General features: G+C 40.8%; 1 protein-coding gene across 3 annotated transcripts in view; it reads right to left on the bottom strand.

The window, feature by feature from the left end:
- Positions 1-17,140: 17,140 nt before the first annotated feature.
- The window catches only part of LOC113945161 (ubiquitin-conjugating enzyme E2 E2), a 206,645-nt gene continuing 201,974 nt past the window's right edge, over positions 17,141-21,811 (bottom strand). For all 3 annotated transcript variants that reach the window (XM_027639014.1, XM_027639012.1, XM_027639013.1), the window contains exon 6: positions 17,141-17,913. In XM_027639014.1, the coding sequence (XP_027494815.1) occupies positions 17,816-17,913 (98 nt within the window). In that variant the 3' untranslated portion in view covers positions 17,141-17,815. The remainder of the gene's footprint in view (positions 17,914-21,811) is intronic.

Here is a 21,811-nt window from a genome sequence, read left to right as displayed (position 1 = left end):
GATGGAAGTGAGAACAGGGTATCCTCCTCTTGATAGTCCAGCACCATGTGTCAATGAACCCATACACAGAGAGTTGCAACTAAGCAGAAGGGAGCATTAATCCCCATCTCCTCTCCTACGTCACTGGTTAGGGCAATGAGTGTGAATATAACCTTACTCTTCAGCTCTTCTCCACAACCAAGATCAACACCTGAGCCTGTTCACCTCTTTGGAGTATCATGAATTTCATGCATTTGATGCTTTGGTGCTAACAAAGCACTTAACACTGGCATGATTTTACCTAGTAATGACTTTTGTTAGAGTATTTTAAGCCTGTTGCGTAATGCAATCATCATTATGGTACGCCGGTTCCATGACATTGTCACCTCAGGTGGCAACTCTGCACACTTCCCACTCTCTCCTCAAGCCCCTTGGAGAACACCATAGGAACCATATGAATATTTTCCACAGGCTCCAAGATATTAACAGCTGGAATTTCTCACTCCCACACAATGCAAATATCCTTTCATTAGCTGTTAGAGCTACTGATACACTGATGACAGTGTCTAAACAAAGTTGCAGCACTAGTTCAATTAACAGACTCCATATTTACAGCCTTCAGACTTGCATATGTAAATACACTAAGGCTATGGAAATTGAAGATTCCCCCCTCCCTATTGCTGCCAAAGAAAAGCCAGTGAAGAAGTTGGGTGGGCAGAAGTGATGGGTGTGAGGGTCCACTCTCCAGGGTCTCAGGCTTCTCTCCAGCAGAGAATGTGGGCACTTCTCTGCTAGAGTGCTGCATGCAGCAGCCCTGCTGAGATGGGTGTCCATGCCATGGGGTCACCCCTGGGGGAACATCCTTCACTTTTAATGGTAGAGGGAGATTTCAGTTTTAAATCTAAGGCCACTTTTTTTCTCACAAGCTCAGAATAATGAGCTTTGACTCTTCAGCAAGAAAACCCAATGCATCTTAACATTGCTCTGAAAATATTCAGAGGAAGTCCCAAATCCATGGGGTGTTGTTTATAATTGCTGCGAGACTGATAAATCCTGGAGACAGAGGAGTCTATAGAAAAAAAGATTTCCAGTAGCACAGGAAAACTATGCAATACCAAGCTATCATCACCTTCTGATAGACAAAACATTTATAGTTTATTGTCAGGAGGACTCTGGCTCCAAAGCCTTTGCCTGAACTGAAATGGACTGACCTTTTGCAGTAGGCACAATAAGGCAGGGAATACCACTGAGCTGTCAGAACTTCTGCAATAAACCCAAATCCCTTTTGATAAGGGGAATCAAAAGCACACAGCTTTCCACCACCTCCTATTAATGCCCATGACCTTACAAATCTGCTATATAGTTTAAGAACTAGGTGCAACACCTGCTTCCTGGCAGCAACCTTTTGCTTTCCTCTGGATGGGTTCTTAGGAATTTCACACCTAGTTCCCCAAGCATCGGACAAGAGAGTTTTCATTTTCTATCATGCTATCCTAATGTTACCTGTCCAAGAAGCCTCATCAATATGGCAGCAGCAAATAGCTTGACAATTTCCTCCTAAACAACACACTCCCACTCTGCTTTGTGCTCTGTGTTCAATCCCGCATTGGGTATTTTAGAAATACAGTGAATCTAGTTGAAAGTATGTAGTCCTAAGATAAATGTTTTGCCCATCGAGTGCATGTCACTTACTCCTACCACCGTTTGAGTCACTGCTTAATAAAGAAACAATTCAGAGAAGGCTCCAAACCTGAAAGAGAAAGAATAGCTCTTCTCTCTGTAATGTATATATATACATGTTAGAAATATTTAGGTTGGAAAAGACCTCTAAGATCATTGAGTCCAACTGTTAACCCAGCACCACCGTGTTCACCATGAAACCATGTCCCCAAGTGTCACATCCACACACCTTTTGAACTCCTCCAGTGTTCGTAATTCCGCCATTTCCCTGGGCAGCCTGTTTCAGTGCCTGACCAACCTTCCAGTGAAGAAATTTTTCCTAATATGTATATATATATAACCCCCCCTTTATCTCATTAGGGAGTTTAGCAACTGGTCCTTACAACTACCTAGCCTACCATCAAAAGCAGCAATCCATTCAAATCTCTTGGTTGATTTGCATTAAAAGAAGAAACTGTTGGTTTTTTTTTTTTAATTTCCGTAGAGATTCATGAATAGGGACAGGGGGAAAAAAGGAGAATTTAAGGAAAAAATTAAAACAAAACACAAAATGAATCATGGTGGGAAGTTACCAGCCTGGAGTGAAGTACTGGAAATACAAGTCCACATTTAGAACCAGGTTCCCATCTCCTAAGCCACAGCACATATGTTCAGCTGTCAAGTTTAGGGGAGTTTAAAATCCAAAGGGACTTTAAGCTTTTTGGGTTCAACTGCGGTTTCAATTGGTTTAAGCAGTTATTTAGATATTTGAGTTCCACAGACCCCTAAAATTCCTCAGCACTCACTGTATCAGGTTGCTCAATGTCTTCCTTACACCTAAACCCCTTTCTGTGCTCCAGTCATTCCTCGACCTACATGGGGATCCTACATTTGCAAGATCATCCTGAGCCCAAAATATTTTGTTAAATAACTGGATATGACTCCTCTCCTTATAAAATAAATGCAAACTCTGGATCCAAAGAGGGTGGGAGCTCTTCCATGTGTCTTTGACTCAGGCAGTGAAATCCCAAGTATAAGGCAGGATTCTCTGTTTCACAGTTTTTGCTGGCAAAGTGGAAAATTCTCCACTCAGCATGCAGATTTGCTGCAGTTTGCTTAGACACCAAGTCTCCATTTGCTCTACCAGGGTTGTAAAACTCTTGCCTGGGTCTGGGTTCTGCTAGTCTTTTGCCTTCCATTGTCTTCTTCCCTTATCTGAGGTTAAGAAATGAGCCATAGAATCTTTTAGGCCACAAAAGACCTCTGAGATCATTGAGTCCAACTCTAAACCCATTACTGCCAAGTCCACCACTAAACCATGCCTGCAAAATGCACATTAAGTATTCAGTTTTGTCTGTAAAAGGAATTTCAATTAAAATAAACAAAATTGCTGAATGACAGTGAGGATAATAGCATTTTATTGCTGCACAGCAGGGCTGCGAAGGTAGTTAAAGATTCTTAGGCTGGAGTAAAGGGAGATGTATATACATTCCCTAGATAGATACATTTATTTTCATTTAAAAATGTAAACCCAAAAGATGACTGTAACTGCACATGTTTCCCTCCTCCACCCCAGACAACTGAATCCATTTACCTGGAGTTTGATCAAGTTACAGCACAGAAAATCCTATTTAAAAATAAGGCCCTCCTCTTTCCCTTTTTACTCCCAGCTTAATGCTTTACAAAGTGAAACTCCAGACACTTTGTGAGTCACATATCACTACCAAATAAGTTGCAGTCACTGAATGGTGCCTCATAAAGGAGGCAGGAAACAGGAAAAGCTCAAAATAAAGCTGTTTGTAAATTAAAGAACTGAGGGGAAGAATGAATAGGAAATGAGCCCCTTATTTCTTCTTCAAAATTATTCTGATTAATGAGGAGGAAGATCAATAGCCTATCTGCAGCTGCCATGGGAAAGACAGGGTGAAGAGTGAATCCAGATCCAAGTATCCCCCTGATGCCAACACATCACATTCTGCACGAGCTCGATATAATGAGCTGCAGGGCGAGATCTCACGTGACTGCACTACTTACCTGGCTGTCCATTCAGTTCCTCATTATAGCTCGATGTGATCAGTTACAGGGTACCAAAAAGAGAAGTGTATGGCATAGATTTGTGAGTAGTCAGAAAAAGTATTGCTTTCGTTCCTGCAGCACTGCTTTCCTCCTGCTGTAACAAGAGCCCCAAATATTCCAGACTTCCCCCTGCACTGCTGCTGCATGCAGCTTGGAAGTCATGCGCATATGTGTTTCCACAACACTTGGCAACATCCAGGCCTGCAGCCTGATACAAAGCATACTGAAAACAGCAAAACATTCCCACTGACGTTTTTGGATTCTCTTTTTAAATCAACCCCTAAATGAAGCACCTCAAATACTGCTGCTTCCTTTATTAATGTTTGGTTTGGGGACTTCATAATTATGTTTAGCAGCTTTTGTGGGCCAGCAGATTCCCAGGCAAAATGACCTGGCAGGATGCTGAGGCCATTTCCACTGGTTTTGGAGCACTGTGTAAGGAGAGAATGACTGTTTTTTGGATGGAGACTGTGGATGAAACAAGACAAGGCATCATGCTCCCATCCTCTTTGGCTTGCCCCAAAGACAGGGAGAAAGTACCCAGCACTATTTCATTAAGGTTTTGGCATGTTCCTTAATGGCATTTGTGGTAGTTACAGGCACAAAGGAAGCATTTATCCCCGGTTGCTTTTCCCATCTGCAGCCATTCATTTGCAGATCTGCCCGGAGATCAATTCACACTGGCAAGAGAGATAAGAGGGACCCCTGATGCTGGACTCCAGAGATTACAGCAGCCGGGAGTGCTCCAAGAGCCAATACAGAACCACAGAAGGGTGCTGTATTTTGAGCATCCCCTAACACATGCATCTCAGGAATACTATCACAGCCGACCCACTTGCTCTAGGCTGTGTAGAGAGCTGATGGACACCAGTACTCAGATGCAGTTAGGGAGGGATTCCTCCTTTCTACAGAAACTGAGTACGTACAAAACAACACACAGAGAAAGGCTAGGGCCAAAAATTATTAATGATATATATTTGTAAGAGAAAACTCTACTTCCATTGCCAGCTCTCCAGAAGACACAGTCTCCTTTCTGGCATTACTCTGCTCCAAAGGTGGAGGCAATCAAAGGACTTTTAGCAGAAACCTCTTAGCAAGGGGCACTGCTCCCACAGCCACAGGAGTGACTAGCAGTTAATGGGATACAGTTCTTAAAAAGCTGCCTCCTTGGCTATAAATAAATTCAACATTTAAAAATGCTTAATGTGAGTGTTTGTGAAATCAAGAAAAACAGCTATACGGTGCTCATATTTAGACTTACTGAGGAAAGTGTTTTCATTTGATACTTAACTGTATCCTTACACTTGGGTTTAAGCCGCCCCTAAAATTGGCTCAGGCTGCCACAAAACAACAGCTTAAACCAATTTAATTGCTGTCTGCTGCAATCCCACCCGATTTTCCACCCATGGTTGCACATTCCCTGTCTCCTTCCTTACACAAACTCTCGTGCTTGGCTAACTCTGCTCTGAGCCATTTGGGCATGCAAGGCAGACACACATCCTTGAGACCCTAAACCCCACCCTTTTTCTACCAATTTATTATGCTGGAGTGACTCAACACCAGGTCAGATGCACACTAGAGCCAGTGAAAAGCAAGGTGTGGAATTGCTCAGTTGAGGCAGGCTAGGACCATGAGGTTCAGAAATATGACAGCTCATCCCTGTAGTCCTGCTCCCTGCACCTCTGCCCAGGCCATTTAATCCCATCCTTTGCTAAATTATCCAAAGCTTAACCTGAGCCTCCTCCTTCCACACACACGCACACACTTGGTTTCTGCAAGGTCAGTAAATTCACTCAGCTCAGCAAGAGTCATTACTAGCATGGAAATGCACGACTGGAGGTGAGAAGGGCTTCTCCCTTTCAACACCAGGGAGTCAGCTATTAGATCATCTAAGTGGTGTTGTCAAGCCATATCCCCAGGCTTCTGCATGCATTTGAATCCCTAGTACCCCAAAATCTGGGCTACAAAATTGTAGACAAAGCTTTATGCTGAAAGGAATTGAGGAGCTGAGGAGTAGCCTTGCTTCCCTGCAAAGGCTCCCACAACCTTTGTAGCAGCTGTCCTATCTGGTCATTGTAATAGCCCTGTTTTAAGATAAGGACACCAAGGACTAAGTCAGATCTTTCAGGAAGAGATGTATGCCAATTTATAGGAAATTCAAAGACACTGAAGTAGCCAGAACCTACTAAAAATAAAATGGAAAGGGGAAAAAATAAAAAAGGAAAAGCCTGCAGCAAGACAGCTGAGATTTCTGACAGCATACTCTTCACTCAGTGTAGATCTACCAGTGTTTTGTGACATAGACAGAGTCTTAAATATGAAGACAAGTGCTCATCTGTAAAGAAGTTTTCTCATATATTATGGAGCAGTCTCTTCCACTCTTCACATAAATGGAAATGATGCCTCATGTACATTATCATATATTACAACGTCTGATGATGTGGTAAAGGAAAGGAAATAAACAAAGGAAGTGGTGTGCTTCACCAGAGCATACGAACTCCACAGGGCCTTGATAAGTCAGCTTTGGGCAAAACAGTGCTGTGAAATAGTACAAAAACATGTGGAAAAGCAAAATGATGATTGAAGAAACAGTAAACTGGTGCATTGGTTGCATAAGAGAACAAAAGACTAAGTAATCTTGTGAACAGGCTAAAAGACCAAAAAGAATCCTTGAATGCTTAAAGCTGGATATTGCACAAAGTGGCACAGCACAAGTAGGGAGAACAGGCCAGAGCAGGTCTGCTGGGCAGCACTGGGAGGAAGATGAGACTGGGGATCCCTGCAATGCTGAGGCCAAATCCTGAGTCAAACCTCAGCTTTCTGAAAGATATGGGAAGTGGGGGCTAGAACTGCTTATTGCTTTCCTTTTTCAGAACATATCACCTTTGCATTTTTGGGGTTTTCATCAGTGAACACTTGTTCTCATCAGTGTTTTCTTGTTTAGCATTTCAGCCTGACCACTGTGCCTAAGGGGCTAATGAGCTGTGACTGGCAATACCATTAAAGACAGATTTGATGGCATCCTGGCAGACAGAAGTATTTTAATTAAACTGAAAGAAAATTGTTGTTTATGGGCCAGAAGCCCACAGTGAATAGACAAAAGTAAGCCTTTTGATAGGAAAAATCAGTGCCACATCTGAGGAAAGGGGAAATTGAGGTTTAATTCTTGGCTCTAGCAGACTTCCAGCACAGCCCATTACTTTGGGCCAAGGGCATGTTTTGACTTGTCTTTTGGAAGATATGGACAGTTCAGTCTCAGCCTCCCTTGAACTTTCTGGCTATTTTCATTAGGGAGGGCTGAGCAGCGCCCAGAGGAAGCACCACACTGGTTAGCGTCAGGGACACTTCCCAGTTCTCCCCACAACTTCATTTAACAGTAAAACTTCAGAGCTCAGTTGTTTAAAGGCCAAGCTAAATCTGAACTAGCCAGGGTTACACTGAAAACCACAAGATTTATAAAAAGCAGTTCCCTCTCTCGCCCCGTTAAAGCTCAAACAAATAGCAAAACTTGCTTCAACTTTGCCAAGAGTGAACTTAAAGCCTCCAAATTTGCTCTTTTAATCAACTTCAGTGAATTCTCATTCACTTTGAAAGTAGTATAAGTTTTGAGCATTGCTTGATTTGTTGTGGAAAGAGCTTATGGAGGGAGAAGGAATGGTAATGAATCAGTTTCTCCAAAACAAAATTATCACATACAGGCATTTCAAGGCTGGGTAGGCAGCTTCCCCTATTGAAGCTGTGCAACACTTTTCACTTTAATACTATATTATCACTTGCTTCACTTTGTCAGCTTTCACTGCTTGGTCTGAAAGCTCTCACTGAATGCCACAAGTGCATTGAGAAGATGTTTTTTCTGGTTTTATCCAAAGTGTTTCTTTTTTTTTTTTTTTAGCCTTGTCAGAAAAAAAAGGAAAAAAAAAGAAGAAAAAGAAAAAGACAGGAAAAAAGAAGAAAAATATGTCTATCATTAACAATGTATATACTTCCACAGCTGTGATGGTATACTTTATATTTGGAGTCTGATAAAACAATGAAGCATGACCTGTATTAAGGAGGTCAGAAAACTGAAGTTGTTACAGGGTTGACAGTGTAGCCCATTTGGGTTCATTGTGAGTGAGAAGTGTAGAGGCAGAGGATCATTTACACAAGAACTGAAGTTGTTTCAAGGCCACCATTACCTCGCAGTGATCATTCAGATTTAAAAGTTGTGGTGCTTTGCAGGTCTCTCATACTTTCCATGGGTGTTCTTTAAGCTGCAGTTAAATCCCTCCCATTTACAGTAAGCTTTCACCTGAAACAGAAAATACATCCTACGGTTTTATCAACTGTCATCTAAAAACTGAGGCACCTCCTGTGGCTTTGGTTGCTGGAACAAAGCAGCGTTTTATTTTGCAAAAAGGCTCATACATAGAAATACTCATAATCCTTTCTCTTTTATCCCCTCTATCATATGAGAGGTCAGAAGCATTGGTACCCCCAGTCCACAACCTCTGATGACATTGTTGCCTGAATACACATTGAGAATACACGGTTTTAGTTGGAGTCAACTCGGGAAGAACAAGCACACATTTAAGATTAGAGAGCTGGTTTAAAGAAATGAAAAAGAAACTTAAAAAAAAAAAAGTTTCTTACAGCCAAATTTCAAAAAATAGAAAGGGAATCGTAGTTAGGCAGCTCTCTTTAACCTCAAGTAAAAGCCCCACTTACCCTGGCTCAGCAACCAACTCCTTTGGTAGTCTCCTCTGCCTGACCTGGTCCACCCATGAAGTCTTTACCCCCAACCCTGCTCCCACCACCAGGGCTGCCCATGGTGACCATGAGCCCCTGAGGATGGGCCACAGAAAAACCTCTGCAGCTCAATCCTGCCCTGCCAGGTTCCTTCCTTCTGGCAGAGCAGAGCTGCTTAGAGCACCAGAGCCAGGTTGAACACAACACATTGTAAATCAACACCTCTCTTTGCTTATGCTACTAATGACACCTCAGATTACTAGCACTTAATTGAATTTACTTTCCAGTGTGCTTTTTACATTTTGTTTTTCTATCAGCTGAGACAATAAAAATCAATTCCTGTAGAGCAATTTAATTTAGGGTTACACTCTGTGTTTCGTATTCAGATTTTCAGTGTTGCAACATTCAAGTGGCAAATCCACAAAGGACTATTTTTTAAGTACTTCTGTGAAATTAAAGTAGAATCCTATTGAGGGTAGACACTTTAACAAAGCAAAATACTTAAAAACCTAATAAGTATGAAGAAAAAGCAATATAATGGAGAAAAGTTATTTGGCCAACTGAAGTAGATTCATTAAGAGAGATCTCATATACATGCAAGAAATACAGTTAGAGATAAAAATATTTGGAGGATTGGTAACACAGATAAATAGTTAATAATTTTTTTTCTGATGAGTTTTATATTAGATTTGGTAGAAAATACTACTGAAATCTTCTCCCTGGGCAAAACTACCTCCCTTATAAAAGGTCTTGATTCTGAAAAAAGTCTTTGTGGGTTGTGCAGATCTACAGATTGTATGTAACTCACAGTGCATGAATTTCACCATGGAGCAGTCAGTTGAGATGGTGCATAGGTCTCGTGGACTGTTCCTCCTGCTCAGGCAGGGTGGAGCAGTGAGAAAGCTGCTATAGGGAATAAGGGAAGTAACTCCAACCACTAGTAAGTGCCTGACCACTTCCCTGGAGAATTACTGACTTTAACATATTTTAGTTTTCCCAAATGATTTAATAAAGACCCGGAGATAATTTCTTTTTCTCCTTGCTAATGGGTTTTGGTGCTTTCTGGGAGCAGGAATGTTTATTTGTAAGAGACAAGTATTTAGTGTTAAGGAGTTCAGCCTGAGGAGTGATTTTACTTTAGCAGCTTTAAATATTTCTAATAATTTCAGTAATTCTTATTAGGCTGTGTAATAACATGTATGAAATAGTTGCCCATAGGCAACTAATATTTTAATATGTCTCTCTCATTGGAACAAGGCAAGTCTGTAAATTTCAGGACTATGTACTGGGTGTTTCATGGAGGTGGCTCATTCCTGTTTTGCCAAGGTGTAGTGCAACACTAGACTGGGAAAACCTGCACTATACGTTGGGATAATCATTTATGACTGAAGGTGACATTTTGATCCTTAATTTACAAATTTAGACAAGTTTACTTCTGCTAGACCTACAGAAGGTTTCCATTGACATTCTCCCTTTTTTTAATTCCTAAATGCCTCCCCATTAGTTCCTGTTAGTGTTATTTTCTTTATTTTACCTTCTGCACTGATGAAACCACCCATGTAGGCAGCACTGGAGGTTGTTGCACTTCCACCCATCCCCACGTTGCTGGGGGCACTTGGAAGTTGAACCAAACCCTTTGGTCCCGGAGGTGCCAGCATGTGTCCAAAGCAGGCATATGTATATCACACATGCATCAATACATGTATAACACATACACATACATATATGCCCCTGAGGGCTTGGCAGGGGAGGGGAAGAGTGTGTGGGAAGAGGAGAGGAAAGGACACACACACAGAGGCAAGGCACATCATGGTGGTTTTCTGTTTTAAAGGCAAGAAAAACCTTTGCATCAAAAATACCCACAAAGAGTTTCCTAATCTTGCATCTCAAGGCTCATGATTGCTGAAGCTGTCCAATGAACATTAACTGGTGCTGAGAGGTGGAGGGGTAATAGTCATGTCACAGAATCATCTTTGCATGAAGATCTGTCTAATGGGAGAGCACTACCTGCTGGCAGTTTTGGCTCTACACTTGGCTTCTGAATCTTGGAAAAATCCTTTTGGTTCTGTGTTAGGTTGAATTTGAACATGCCAGAGGCATGGCAGTATCTCTCCAGGGTCTGAGTGGTGGCAGGGGGAGGGATGCAAGTGGGGGAGGAGGGGAGGGAGGACTGGTCCTCGCCTCGGAGCAGTTTCCCAAGGTTTCCAGGAGTTACCTGTTCCCATGCACAACCAGGATCCAGGTACCCTTCGAGACCCTTGTGCAGCTGTTGGATACGGACAAGGTGCAGCAATGCATTTGCTCCACCTGTTCAGCATCCTGCAGTTAGCAGAGTTTGTTTTGACTTAAGGGAGTTGCTGCAGCATGTATACATTACTGGAGGAAATTTGTAGTGCATGAGTGCAGTGTTTATTCATGTCATTGCTTTTCATTTCTTCTTGGGGTTTGCCTGCATCTCTTGTCCTTCTGCCTCCAGAGTTGTAGTGCCATCTTTGAAAATTATGGACAGGGGTTATGGCTAACAGTTCCAACCAGCACATTAGCAGGGCCTGAGTAACTACTGGCATTTTTTGTTTGCAGACTTTGCTCAATCTTTCATATAAATTGAAAGAAAAAAGTTACAAAGAGGATTATGTTTTTAAGATGAGTAAGTCCACACAGTATTACACTGCAAAAGAAATAGTCTTTTTCTTCCACTAGAAAATTATTGATCAAAGTTATTCAAATCTGCATTTAAGTAGATAAAATGGCAAATGTACACAGTAATGAAATATAGTATTTCATGATGTATATTATGAAATAGAAGAGAATGAGATTATTTCTTTAAGCCTATAAATTATTAAATTATCATTAAAATGTATGTATATAAATAATTCTATGAGCCTTTCTGATTAGATTACATTGATATGAGAGAGCACATTTTGATTATTCTTTGATGCTTTTCAATAAGGATTTAAATTCTAAGTAGATTTCAGGAAGATTTTCTTTTCAAATAGCAGCAAGAGGTAATGACAAACATAATGAAGCAGAACAGGAAACAGGAGAGACTTTTTAATTCACACAATTAGTTTCCTGTGTAAAAGATGACTAAGTTATCAGCACATACAGATTTTTGTGCGGGAAGTTTTATTCTGTTTATTAGATATGTAACATTCAGGGCATTTAATACAAACCATTTTGCTACTACTTGCAATATTGAAGAGCAAAGGAGAGTGCTGTTCTGAACTCTGAGATCAGGAGATCTGCAGAGAGGATTTGTACCTTATTGTTTAAGTGCTGAGCACGAGGAGCATTATGTGCTCTCTCACATAAAGGAGAATAAAGTAGGTTTTGATTCCTCATTTTGCAAATACGGCAGCAATCTCTGGTGCTGGGGTGGACTTTTCCCTTTTTCAGTGAGATGTCGGAGCACCACAGTGAGACAGTGATGGGCCGTAAGGAGCCTGGAGCAGAGGTGACTGGTGTTTGCTGTGTTGGTGGGATAAGCAAGGGATTTGGGTGCCGGAATCCTGAGTGAAGAAGCAGATTTAGGAACTAGGGAGCAGCAGAGAGGAGCAGGGATGAAGGTTGCATGTGGTCCAAAAGAAGGAAGCAGGATTTTTGCATATCCTTGGCGTTTATAAGTGATTACAAGATAAACACTCACATGTAATGAGAAGTATCTGAGAAATGTAAATGGAAGAGCTTAAAGATGGGCAAGTGCACAGTTAGGCTGCGCTATTAGCAAGGTGTTTCCAAAGTGTGATAAGCAAAGCACTTTGCCAGGTTTATGACAAGTGAAGAAAGGAGCAGGGCTGTATTGAAATCTGTGTGGTAGGAGCCCCATTCATGTAAGAGGCTCTATTCAGGGCCTTACAAAGGGTATGAGTCAACTGCAAAGAAAGGAGGCATTTCACAGAAACTGAAGTGTGACCCTTTGTTTTTCCTGACCTCAAGGTCCTCAGCAACACAAAAGGGGACCCCAGCACTGATTCTGCAGCAACAAATGCCTGTTGTGACTGAGTGTATTTGAGGAGCAGTGACAATAAGGAATGACCCGAGGTTCTTGTTTCCAGCCCTTGTTTCCCAAGGGACTGTCAAGGAGGCAGTCCTGCATGCAGCCTGACAGAGGTGAGGAGATGAGGGTGGAAAGCTCTTCCTAGTGGATGCATTTCCTTCTCCTGAAATGCATGATCTGATCATCCGCGTTTACTATTGGGGCATCTGGATAGTGAGTTTTTTGGAATTTGTTCTGCAAGGTCCGTAGAAGTAAATACATCTTTTATTTAGCTGTTACGTGAAGTGGGATTTTTCTAATTTAGGACTGGCAAGGGATTAGGATGTCTTAGTAACCTTGTCTTTGTTTCAGCCTTCCATTAGTTCATGACTACTTTCTTTCACAATCAAAGTAGACATGAAAGGGATGTTTTTCTTTGCCCTTTTCATTATCCCAGAGTGCTGCAAGTACCTATTAAAGTTCACGATGGAATTAGGGTGCAGAATGATGGATTTAAAGGTATCATAAAACTCTTCCTGGTAAACAGTAGTCTCCAAACATATTCCAGTTGTGACCCGACAGAGGCTGCTGGAGGCATCCCAAGCAGCCATGCATTGGCTGTACAGATCGTTTGAGCTGAGGAAATTCATTTGCATATGGATGCCATGCTAAGGAGGCCAGCCCGGATTTCATTACTGCTAATGATGTGTGTGGGAGAAGTGATTTAGTTTATAGCCAGGGCCAGGCATGGTACAATGAGGAAGTACTTAATTCACACAAAGGTCTTCCTTGCTTCTAAGACCTAAAAATTAGGGGATTTCAAGCAGTTCTGGGGAGCCCAGTGTTAGTGTTAGTCTCTTCATGACTATGAACAGAGCTGTGACTGAGGTGAGGGAAGCAGGGAGAAGGAAGCATCAAGATACAGCATTGATGTCATGAAGGAAAGGACCGGAGGAGAAATGAAAGGGAATGAAAAGCTGAAGAGAAGAAAGACCAACTGAGGATGGAAAACCAGCAGGCAGAACTGGCTCTGCAGGAATTGTGGCTGCCAAGACTGTACATTTGAACCTTGGAGGTGCCAGAATTTTCACTGAGCCTTTGCTACAGTTTGCCCAACTCAAAATGCAGGCAGGTACATTGGGCCTGGAGTAAGATGTCCATCTTCAGAGACAAGAGAAGTCTCTGAGAACTGGAAAGGAGAAAAGGTTAACTCCAGGTTAACACTGGAGTTGGAGTAACTGGGAGATGCTGCACTGTCTGAAGGCATCTTCCTACTGCACTGGAGACCCATCTGCTTTCCCTGTTCTAATAGGCATTGCCTGAGGCAAGGGGGAGCAGAGAGGGGCCCGGAAACACTTCAGGGGACAAGGATTACTATGCTCAGGCCACTTCTGGAAGAGACATTTGAACTGGGATCAGTGTCTTGTGTGGTCTCTCAGCTGTGAGTAATAAATCAGTCAAGAAGAAGAAAGCATACAGAGAGAAGGAATGGGTGAGTGAGGAGGAATAAGTCAGAAGGATTAAAGCACACTGTACCGTCATGCTGAAAGAGTGTTTAGAGCATGCAAAGCACCCAGAGTACGTGTCAGGACAGAATTTAAAAGGTTGAGAAGGCTTTGAAGAGGAATCCAATTTTGGGGTTTACGAGTCCCCCAACCGCTCTGGTGTTCCATAGTCACATGCTATCATTGCATAGGATAGCAAGAAAGAAGGGCTGTGAGCTGCTGCCCATCACTTGGGCATAGGATATGACTGTGTATCCATCTGCAGCTCACAATATGAAAACCTCAACAAAGATCTTTCAAGAGGAATTACTCCTGCCTTATTCATGACACAGCAGCTGGTTGTAATGAAATTTAACTGTTTGGCTGCAATCACCCACAATGCATGCAATCAAAAGGGTTATGGCCCTGCTCACTCCTGGAGCAGCTGGGAAATGCTGTCTCTGAAAATACAGGATGGTTTTAGGTACCTTGATTTAAGCATTGTTGTTCTGCAATTTTCTAAAGAGGGAAATCAGCTGGTTACTTGGGCAGTGGGATGCAAAGGCCACTTCAGTAATCCATGAATGGGTGAATACAGTTTGGAGAGTTCCCTGATTTTTGCTTCATCTGAGTTGAACTCAGAGGGTATGGGACAGTGACATTTAGCTGGGGTTACTGGAAATTAAATATTGTTTACTTGATATTGCAATTGAATTCAGAACAGATGTAAGATGTCTTTATAAAACAAACCCCAGTTTTAGCATTTGTGTGTCTCTGGAAAAATACTGAGATTTGCTCAACTGGTGGCCTTTATATGTGGTTTTAGGACAACTGTATACTCTTGAATGTTTTAATATGTGCAAGTCATTTGAATGATCTTTGTACCCAATTGTATGAGGGCAGCATGCGGACTTCACCAGCTAGAAGAAATTAGAAAGATGATTTATCATAAAAGAAGAAGCAAGAATCAGTTAAATTTGGAGAGGATCTGAAGAGCAAAGGGGAGCTAGAATAATGTGCACTATTTTCTAGATGCAGGAGAAAAAAAAGGAGAAAAAGAGACCATGCCAATGCATTATGGTTCACTGTGCCTCTACTGGCAGACTGAATTGTGTTGGGGATGGTTCATTTCTTCTAAGCAACAGCAGCAGGTTTCAAATAATGCTTCATATATCCCAGGTTTAGCCCATGAAGAAAAGGAATTACTTGGGAGGCAAATAGAGCAGATTTGTAAATAGAGGAGAATGTTTTATGGCCAGACTTTCAAACATTTGGATCCTGCAGATGCCAGAAGACTCCGCATCTGCTTTAATCAGCGTAGGTTGATCCTTTCTGATTATTTCTTTGGGATCCCCATGGTTATTAAGGCAGTAGTTTCATATTACTTAGGATAATGTGACTGTACAGATTCACACAGAGGGCAACTTACCTGCAAATTCAAACTGCACAGCTTTTAATTGATAAAAAAAGCAAGAGAGAGCTGATGATCCGAGAATAGATATTTATTGAGAATTCCGTGATTCCCCCTCCAAGGTATCTCAGCTATCTTTCAGTTACATCTTCTTTAGAGAAGAATATAGGCTCTTTTTTATATTTTGGCAAAAGAAAAACAAAAAGCAGGAGAATGGAAATGAAAGATTTCTTTACCAAGTAGACTTAAAATGTACCTGGGAAATCACTGCATTGTGCTCAGCCGAGTGTAAATAAAGACTGCAGTGTGACAGACTCTGAAAGTACTTCATAAGAAATCTGAAATTGCCCATTAATTGCTGTCTCAGGGGATACAGGTCTTTTATGGCAGGAATCTCTTCAGCAGCTGGGATAAGAGGGGAAGCAATGCCGTTACTGTAGAGGGCAGGGTGCATTGTTCTTTTTAATTCCTTTTACCCCTTTGTTGTACTTTTACAGCAGGAAGGTTCTCTTCAGATCTGGAGTATTCCGTGGCAAGTTGTATGGTGGAGGCAACTCACAAGCGAAGCACATATACCAGTATTGTCCTGAGAAGGTGGTTCTGGCTCAGAGAAGTCTAGGTTTTGTGTTTTATTTTTGAAATATCATTGTTCTTTCATGTATGTATTTAGGATCTGTTGGCCTCAAAATGTTGTATGGCTGGGCTTGTAAACAGTTGGCTTCTACAAACACCAGAAGATTCTCTGTTTGCTCTTATCAAGAGAATCTCATTATTTGTTTGACAGCCTTGTGGTTCTTGGGGTGGTAGTTATCAGACCACCTACAACAACATCAACGTTCAGCTTTTCTTCATGCAGAGGACAACTCACCAGTGGACTGGATTTGAATGTCTGTTCACTTTGTTAGCAAATGGCCAAGAGAAAAACAAAAGAGCCTTGAAACGCTGAGCACTGCAGTGGTGGGTGTAGAGGCCCTATGGGGTCACCTTGACTGCTTTAGTTTTCATGACACTTAAACTGGGTTGGAGTGTAATGGGATTGGGTCTCCCGGTATGTTTATACTGACCCTGTTGTAACGTATCTTTTTAAAGATAAGATCTTCTTTAAACATAAGAGGTAAGGAGAGAGGGGAGAGGGCAGGCAAGCACTGTATAAAGCATCTGTAACGTTTAATTATACGAGACAGGGATTTTCCAATATGCCTTGCAACACAAAGAACATTTAGCTATCAGCATCACAGTATATATTTTCTAAATCACAACACCCACACATTTCCTTAGCCAAGTACAAGTTTTCCTTCCATGGCTGCATATCTAAAATTAGCCTGAAGGTCAAATCTGAATAGAAATACCCTTACTATTGAACGTGCTGGGAATGATTGGTGCAATGGGCTCAATTTTCCCATCGAAAACCTTCATTTATTTTTTTAAATAACAGTAGCTTTTACAGTCAAGGAGCTTGGAGAAAGGCAAAATGAGGCCTGCTGTATAAAATCAACATCAGTATTCTGCTTTCACTGCAAGGCTATTTTTACAGCCAACTATTTTAAATGTAACAAGATGGATAAAGTGAAGCCATAGTATAAAAGATGTAGCATGAGGCTTCTGAATAGCAAAGCTGAGCATAGGCACGTGAAAGAAAGGCCTTAACATTTGGAAAATGTTGGTATGTGACAGATATACACAATGAAGAATTCTGAGTTAAGAAACGCATTGTTGAGAAGAAGTGAATAGTTCACGTCTAAAAATAGTTGTTTAACCTGCAGTTGTATTATGTGAGGACTGCGCAGCCTATACTGCACAAATGCAAAAGCACTGTCTTGCAAGAAGTGCATTTATCAGCCACAGTGTTTTATTGAGTGCTTTAATAATACAAGTGTACATCAACTGATCCACAGTCAAAAGTGGCAGGTCCCTAAGAAATTTACAAGCACTTTTTTTTTGTTGTTTTTTAAGTAAATCAAAATACATATTAATTTGTTCAACGCAATAGCCTTTTGTGTGGGAAACAGAAGGCTAGTGATAAACACAGTCTTAGTAATGCACAGTGATTCTTGATTTTAAGCTTTTATACAAAACTTGTTCCCAGTAGCATGCACCCACCATTAAAGACTTCAGTACAAAAAAATAACCCTAAACACTACATTTAAGTAGAAATGAGATATAATTCTGAAATTTTTTGTTTTCCCCAAAACCACATGAAAGAAAAAAAAACAATCCCACACATTAATACAAAGCTTTGTGATAAAGCTCTATACTATTACAGATCCAACATTCTTTGCACTGATAACCAAAATTCCCTGTCTACATTTGAGGGAAACAACTTTCAAGTTAACAGAACAAAAAACCCCAGAACAAATAAAAATAAAACAAAAAAAGAAAGTAAGGACAACCTTTTGTCACGAAATGGTTCAAAATTTAATAAAAAATAAGAATGAAGGGAAGGGCTATTGATGCACTTAGTGAATGTGCTTGCACAGGTCCAGCAAATCCTAGAGTAGGTTCCTATGTGGCGTATCGCTTGGTCCACTGTCTGGCCATTCTGTCGTGCTCTGCTCTGTTAGTCATATACTGAGTGGCGATGCTTCCAACCAGGGGGTCAGCTGAAAAGGAAACACAAAGTGTGAAATACGCATCAGCCTTGAAGGGATGAAAAAGCTATTTTTAGATCCACATTCATTCAGTTCTCTTAGGTTAAACCGTAAGAACAAGGTGCCTACGTATGCTAGCCTAATTTTGAAAGCGTGAAAGGAAGATGGGGAGAAGGTGGCTTGCAATTAGCTATACCTTTCTGTTAAACATAGAACTGAAACAATATTCTAAAATTATACTTCACAAAAAAGTTCCGATAATTTCATTTTGAGCTAAAATTCACTTTCAGATGATGTCATTTATTTATGGTATTAGATTCCCACAAGTATATATATTCTCACCTAAGAAGAGGATGGGCTCTAATTCTATTATCAGGTTCAATTTTGGTTAAACGCCTTTTGCTTTAAAGCATAAAGAAATATAAGGAATTAAGGCAATAAGTACTATTTTCAAAGTGACAGAAGTTAATTCCAAACTTTAGAATTGTTATTTAATTTAAGGGATCTTTCTGAGCATTCATATGGCCAGAATGCTGCATGACATGGTCTGAATCTCCAAATACTTCACAAATAATTAATCAAAACCAATCAGTCCCCTAAGGAAAACAAACCAAGTCAAGACATTCCCATAAGTGATTGTATTTAATCAACATTTTTCTCTTTCAGATACTTTTCTCAATTTAAAGCAGACAAAATGTATAGAGACTTTTCCTTTTTTGAGGGAAACCCATACTCTTGATACTTTTGCTGCAATAGTAAATTTTCTGAGATTCTACCATGTAAGTCCAGAGGCACTGATACCACACTTTGTCCTGACTTAGGACAGAGGAATATGACTTCTTCTGAAAGCTAGGTAATAATTAGCTTTGTAGTTGACTGAGGATGGTGCCATTGAACAATATGACTCTTAGCTTCCCTGGTAAACTTGTAATCTAAGTGTGGTGCTTGTACCATTAACCACTGAAATTCCTTGGACAAGACATCAGATGTTACTCTGCTCCTGTAAAGCAGAGTAAATCTGGGCTTTTTTTGTTTGGTTGTTAATGATAGGAGTTTATGATAGGAGAAATATGTTGGTTTAGCCAAAAATCAATTGACCGGCATACTGCCAACATCATCAAATATTAGTAAACAATATCTAATAAAAAATCCTTTGGTTTGCATGCATATCCTGCACTTTCAGGAAGAGCCTGTGATTTGAATGTAAACTTTACACTTTCTAAATTAGTAAGGCAAGTTATCACTGTGACTTGCAGTGTACTATGTCCCTGTAGTCTCAGTCCTGTGAACACTTACTGCATTTTAATATAACCAGGGAAGGTCACCGAGGCCTGAACTTGACTATTTTTACATTCGTAAATGTCCAAGAAGCATATCTGATCTAAGATCCATTTTAAAAGTTGTAGACTAGAAAGTATATCACATTTAACTCCTCGGCCAAGGTGGAAAAACTACGTAGGGGATTACCAGAAGGATTTTGTTCTGTGTAAATAGGAGGCTAATAGTATATAGGCATTTAAGTAGTGAAAAGATATCCATGGCAGGAACAAGGTTTCAGAAGCACTGTAGGGTAAATAGGGAACTTGGGCAATAGGAAAGGGCAACGTTTTCTTCACAAAAAATTTAGGGAGTAGCCACAGGGAAACGTTGTCATAGTGTAACAGTAGTTTGGGGATCAGACTGACAGTACCGCTGCGAACTCCCACACCCTCCTTGGATGCAACGCCACTGTGTAAAGAAACGCTTTTGGAGACCCATGGAGAAATGGAGCCTAAGAGTTGAACTTGAAAGGAATCCTTGAAGTAAAATTTGACCAATGTCCTGGTTTTCATATTGTTGGGGAAGGTGGTGTTTGGCCTCTGAGGCATCTGGCTGTGATGGGCTGCAGGACATTATAATCTGGGAATGTGGCAAGTCCTTCTTGAGGTTTAGTGAACATTTAAAGTGCTGCCTCTAAGACCTTTACAAAGCCTTGCAAGAAAAGTGATGTGCTGTGGTAAAGATTTACCCTGTTCAAATCTGAAGGTTTTTTATGTGCAGGATGAATGTTTCTGCGAAAGCATGTCTTTCACATTAGGAAGTGTAAATCAATTTCTTCGATACACTCCAAGGGTACTGAGGATCACATCATCATCCCCAATCCTTGATGATAATTATAATTGTTTCCTAGTATGGGTTTCCATGTATATCTCCTTTTGGGAGGAAATATTTCAACAACATACATATTTAGAAGGCTTTGGAAGGTACAGGCTCTTCCTCTCACTTCCTCACAGCATGGGAAGGTGTCTCCTCTCTTTTGGGGTGAGAGAATCAGTGAGAGGAGTTCTTGGTAAGAAAGTGTGGAAATCTGTTGAAACCCAGTAATGTAGAGAACTGGGCTGTTTGTTTATCCATACGTTCAAGCCTTTGTCTTTGCAGTATTTTGTTTGGCAGCTGGAGAAAGAGTGGAGGTGATGGCCTGCAAGATGACTGAGGTCTACAAAGCTTTTATTGTAGGTGTGTAAATTCCCACAGAGTGACCTGAGAATCAACTGTCACCTCAGGTGGTTCCCCCAAGCAAGTGTCTCCTTCCATTGTTGTCTGCCTGTATGAAGCAGGTCTGTGGAAGCAAACCACTTGCTTGCTGTAGCATGAGTGGGAACATCTGCACTCACAGCCAGCTGCCAAGCGAATGCTACTAAAAGGTACTCTCAGTAATAACAGTAAAGACATTGTTTTTTTTCAATTTGGTTAGAAGTTTTTTAGGTACAATATTGAATAAAAGAACAAACCCATAATTTGGCAAAGCCACTTGCTTGTTTGAGACCACAGACTGAGGGAATAGAAAAATAGTTACTGACACTGAGGCCCCGGTATTTCAAATCTCTATCAGACAGTCTGAAGGTGTGTTGTCATTACATGTAGTTACTTATGAGGATTTTAAAAAGGACTCTTCAACAGGTGTTTGAAGAGCTGGCTTATTTAGCAGTTCCTATGAAGGCATAAAGCCATTAGGAGGCACAACGGCTTTGTTTGGGAAGTCAGGACAGATGGTGAGGAGGGAAATTTAAACTTCAGATCAGAGCCACCCAACCAGTGGTACACTGGCCAATTCCATGCAGCATGCTACATCTGTGCCACAGCATTTAAGGACAGCATGTGAGCTCCAGAAATGCCACGGATTCTTCCTGCACCTGTGTGGGCAGTTTCAGCCAGCTGGCAGGCCCAAGGAGACAGATCTCTCAACCCTTCAGGAGTCATGAGTTACTGTTGTTACACAGTTCACTGGGATGGGCCATAAAATGAAGATTACAAGATAAATTGAAGCTCCTTAATTAAAACAATTAAAAGATTTAATTCTCAACATGCATGAGCCTTGGTTATAATGCCTAAGTCCTACAAAATATCAAGTATGAGGAAGAAATTTTACAAAATATCAAGGAAAAAACAGCAGTTATCATTTACCCCCTAAACTATGTAGCACACAGCTGAGCATCATGTGGTTCTCAGCTGGGCTGCACTGTTTGAGGGGTATTGTGAAATCTCCATTAGTAAGGTCAAATATGTATTTATAAAACAACCATTGCATCAACTATCAAATTAAGACATAAAAAGGAATACTGGATCTCAAAATTTATATGGGCATTTTTCCCATGTTTCCATTTCTCTTTACCAAAAACTTTTTTTTATTTTCCATTTGTATATATCTGCGGTTTTATTCTTGATGTTAGAAATTTGTTTCTGTAACTAACAAACTGCTTGAGTTTTATCTTTTTTTTTTTTTTTTTTTTTTTAATAAGTAGCATGATTCATCATTGAATCAGGGTTCATTTTACAATTTGACTCCAAATGGGACTGTGTCCAACTGACAACAAAACCAGGTGATAGGAATACAAAGCTATGCCAGAAATGTGTTATGAGAACAACCTAC

The sequence above is a fragment of the Corapipo altera genome, unplaced genomic scaffold (assembly GCF_003945725.1).
Source record: "Corapipo altera isolate COAL_440 unplaced genomic scaffold, ASM394572v1 44, whole genome shotgun sequence".
NCBI classification, from domain to species: domain Eukaryota; kingdom Metazoa; phylum Chordata; class Aves; order Passeriformes; family Pipridae; genus Corapipo; species Corapipo altera.
The sequence above is the reverse complement of the archived record's forward strand: the minus strand, read 5'-3'. Positions and strand labels throughout refer to the sequence as shown.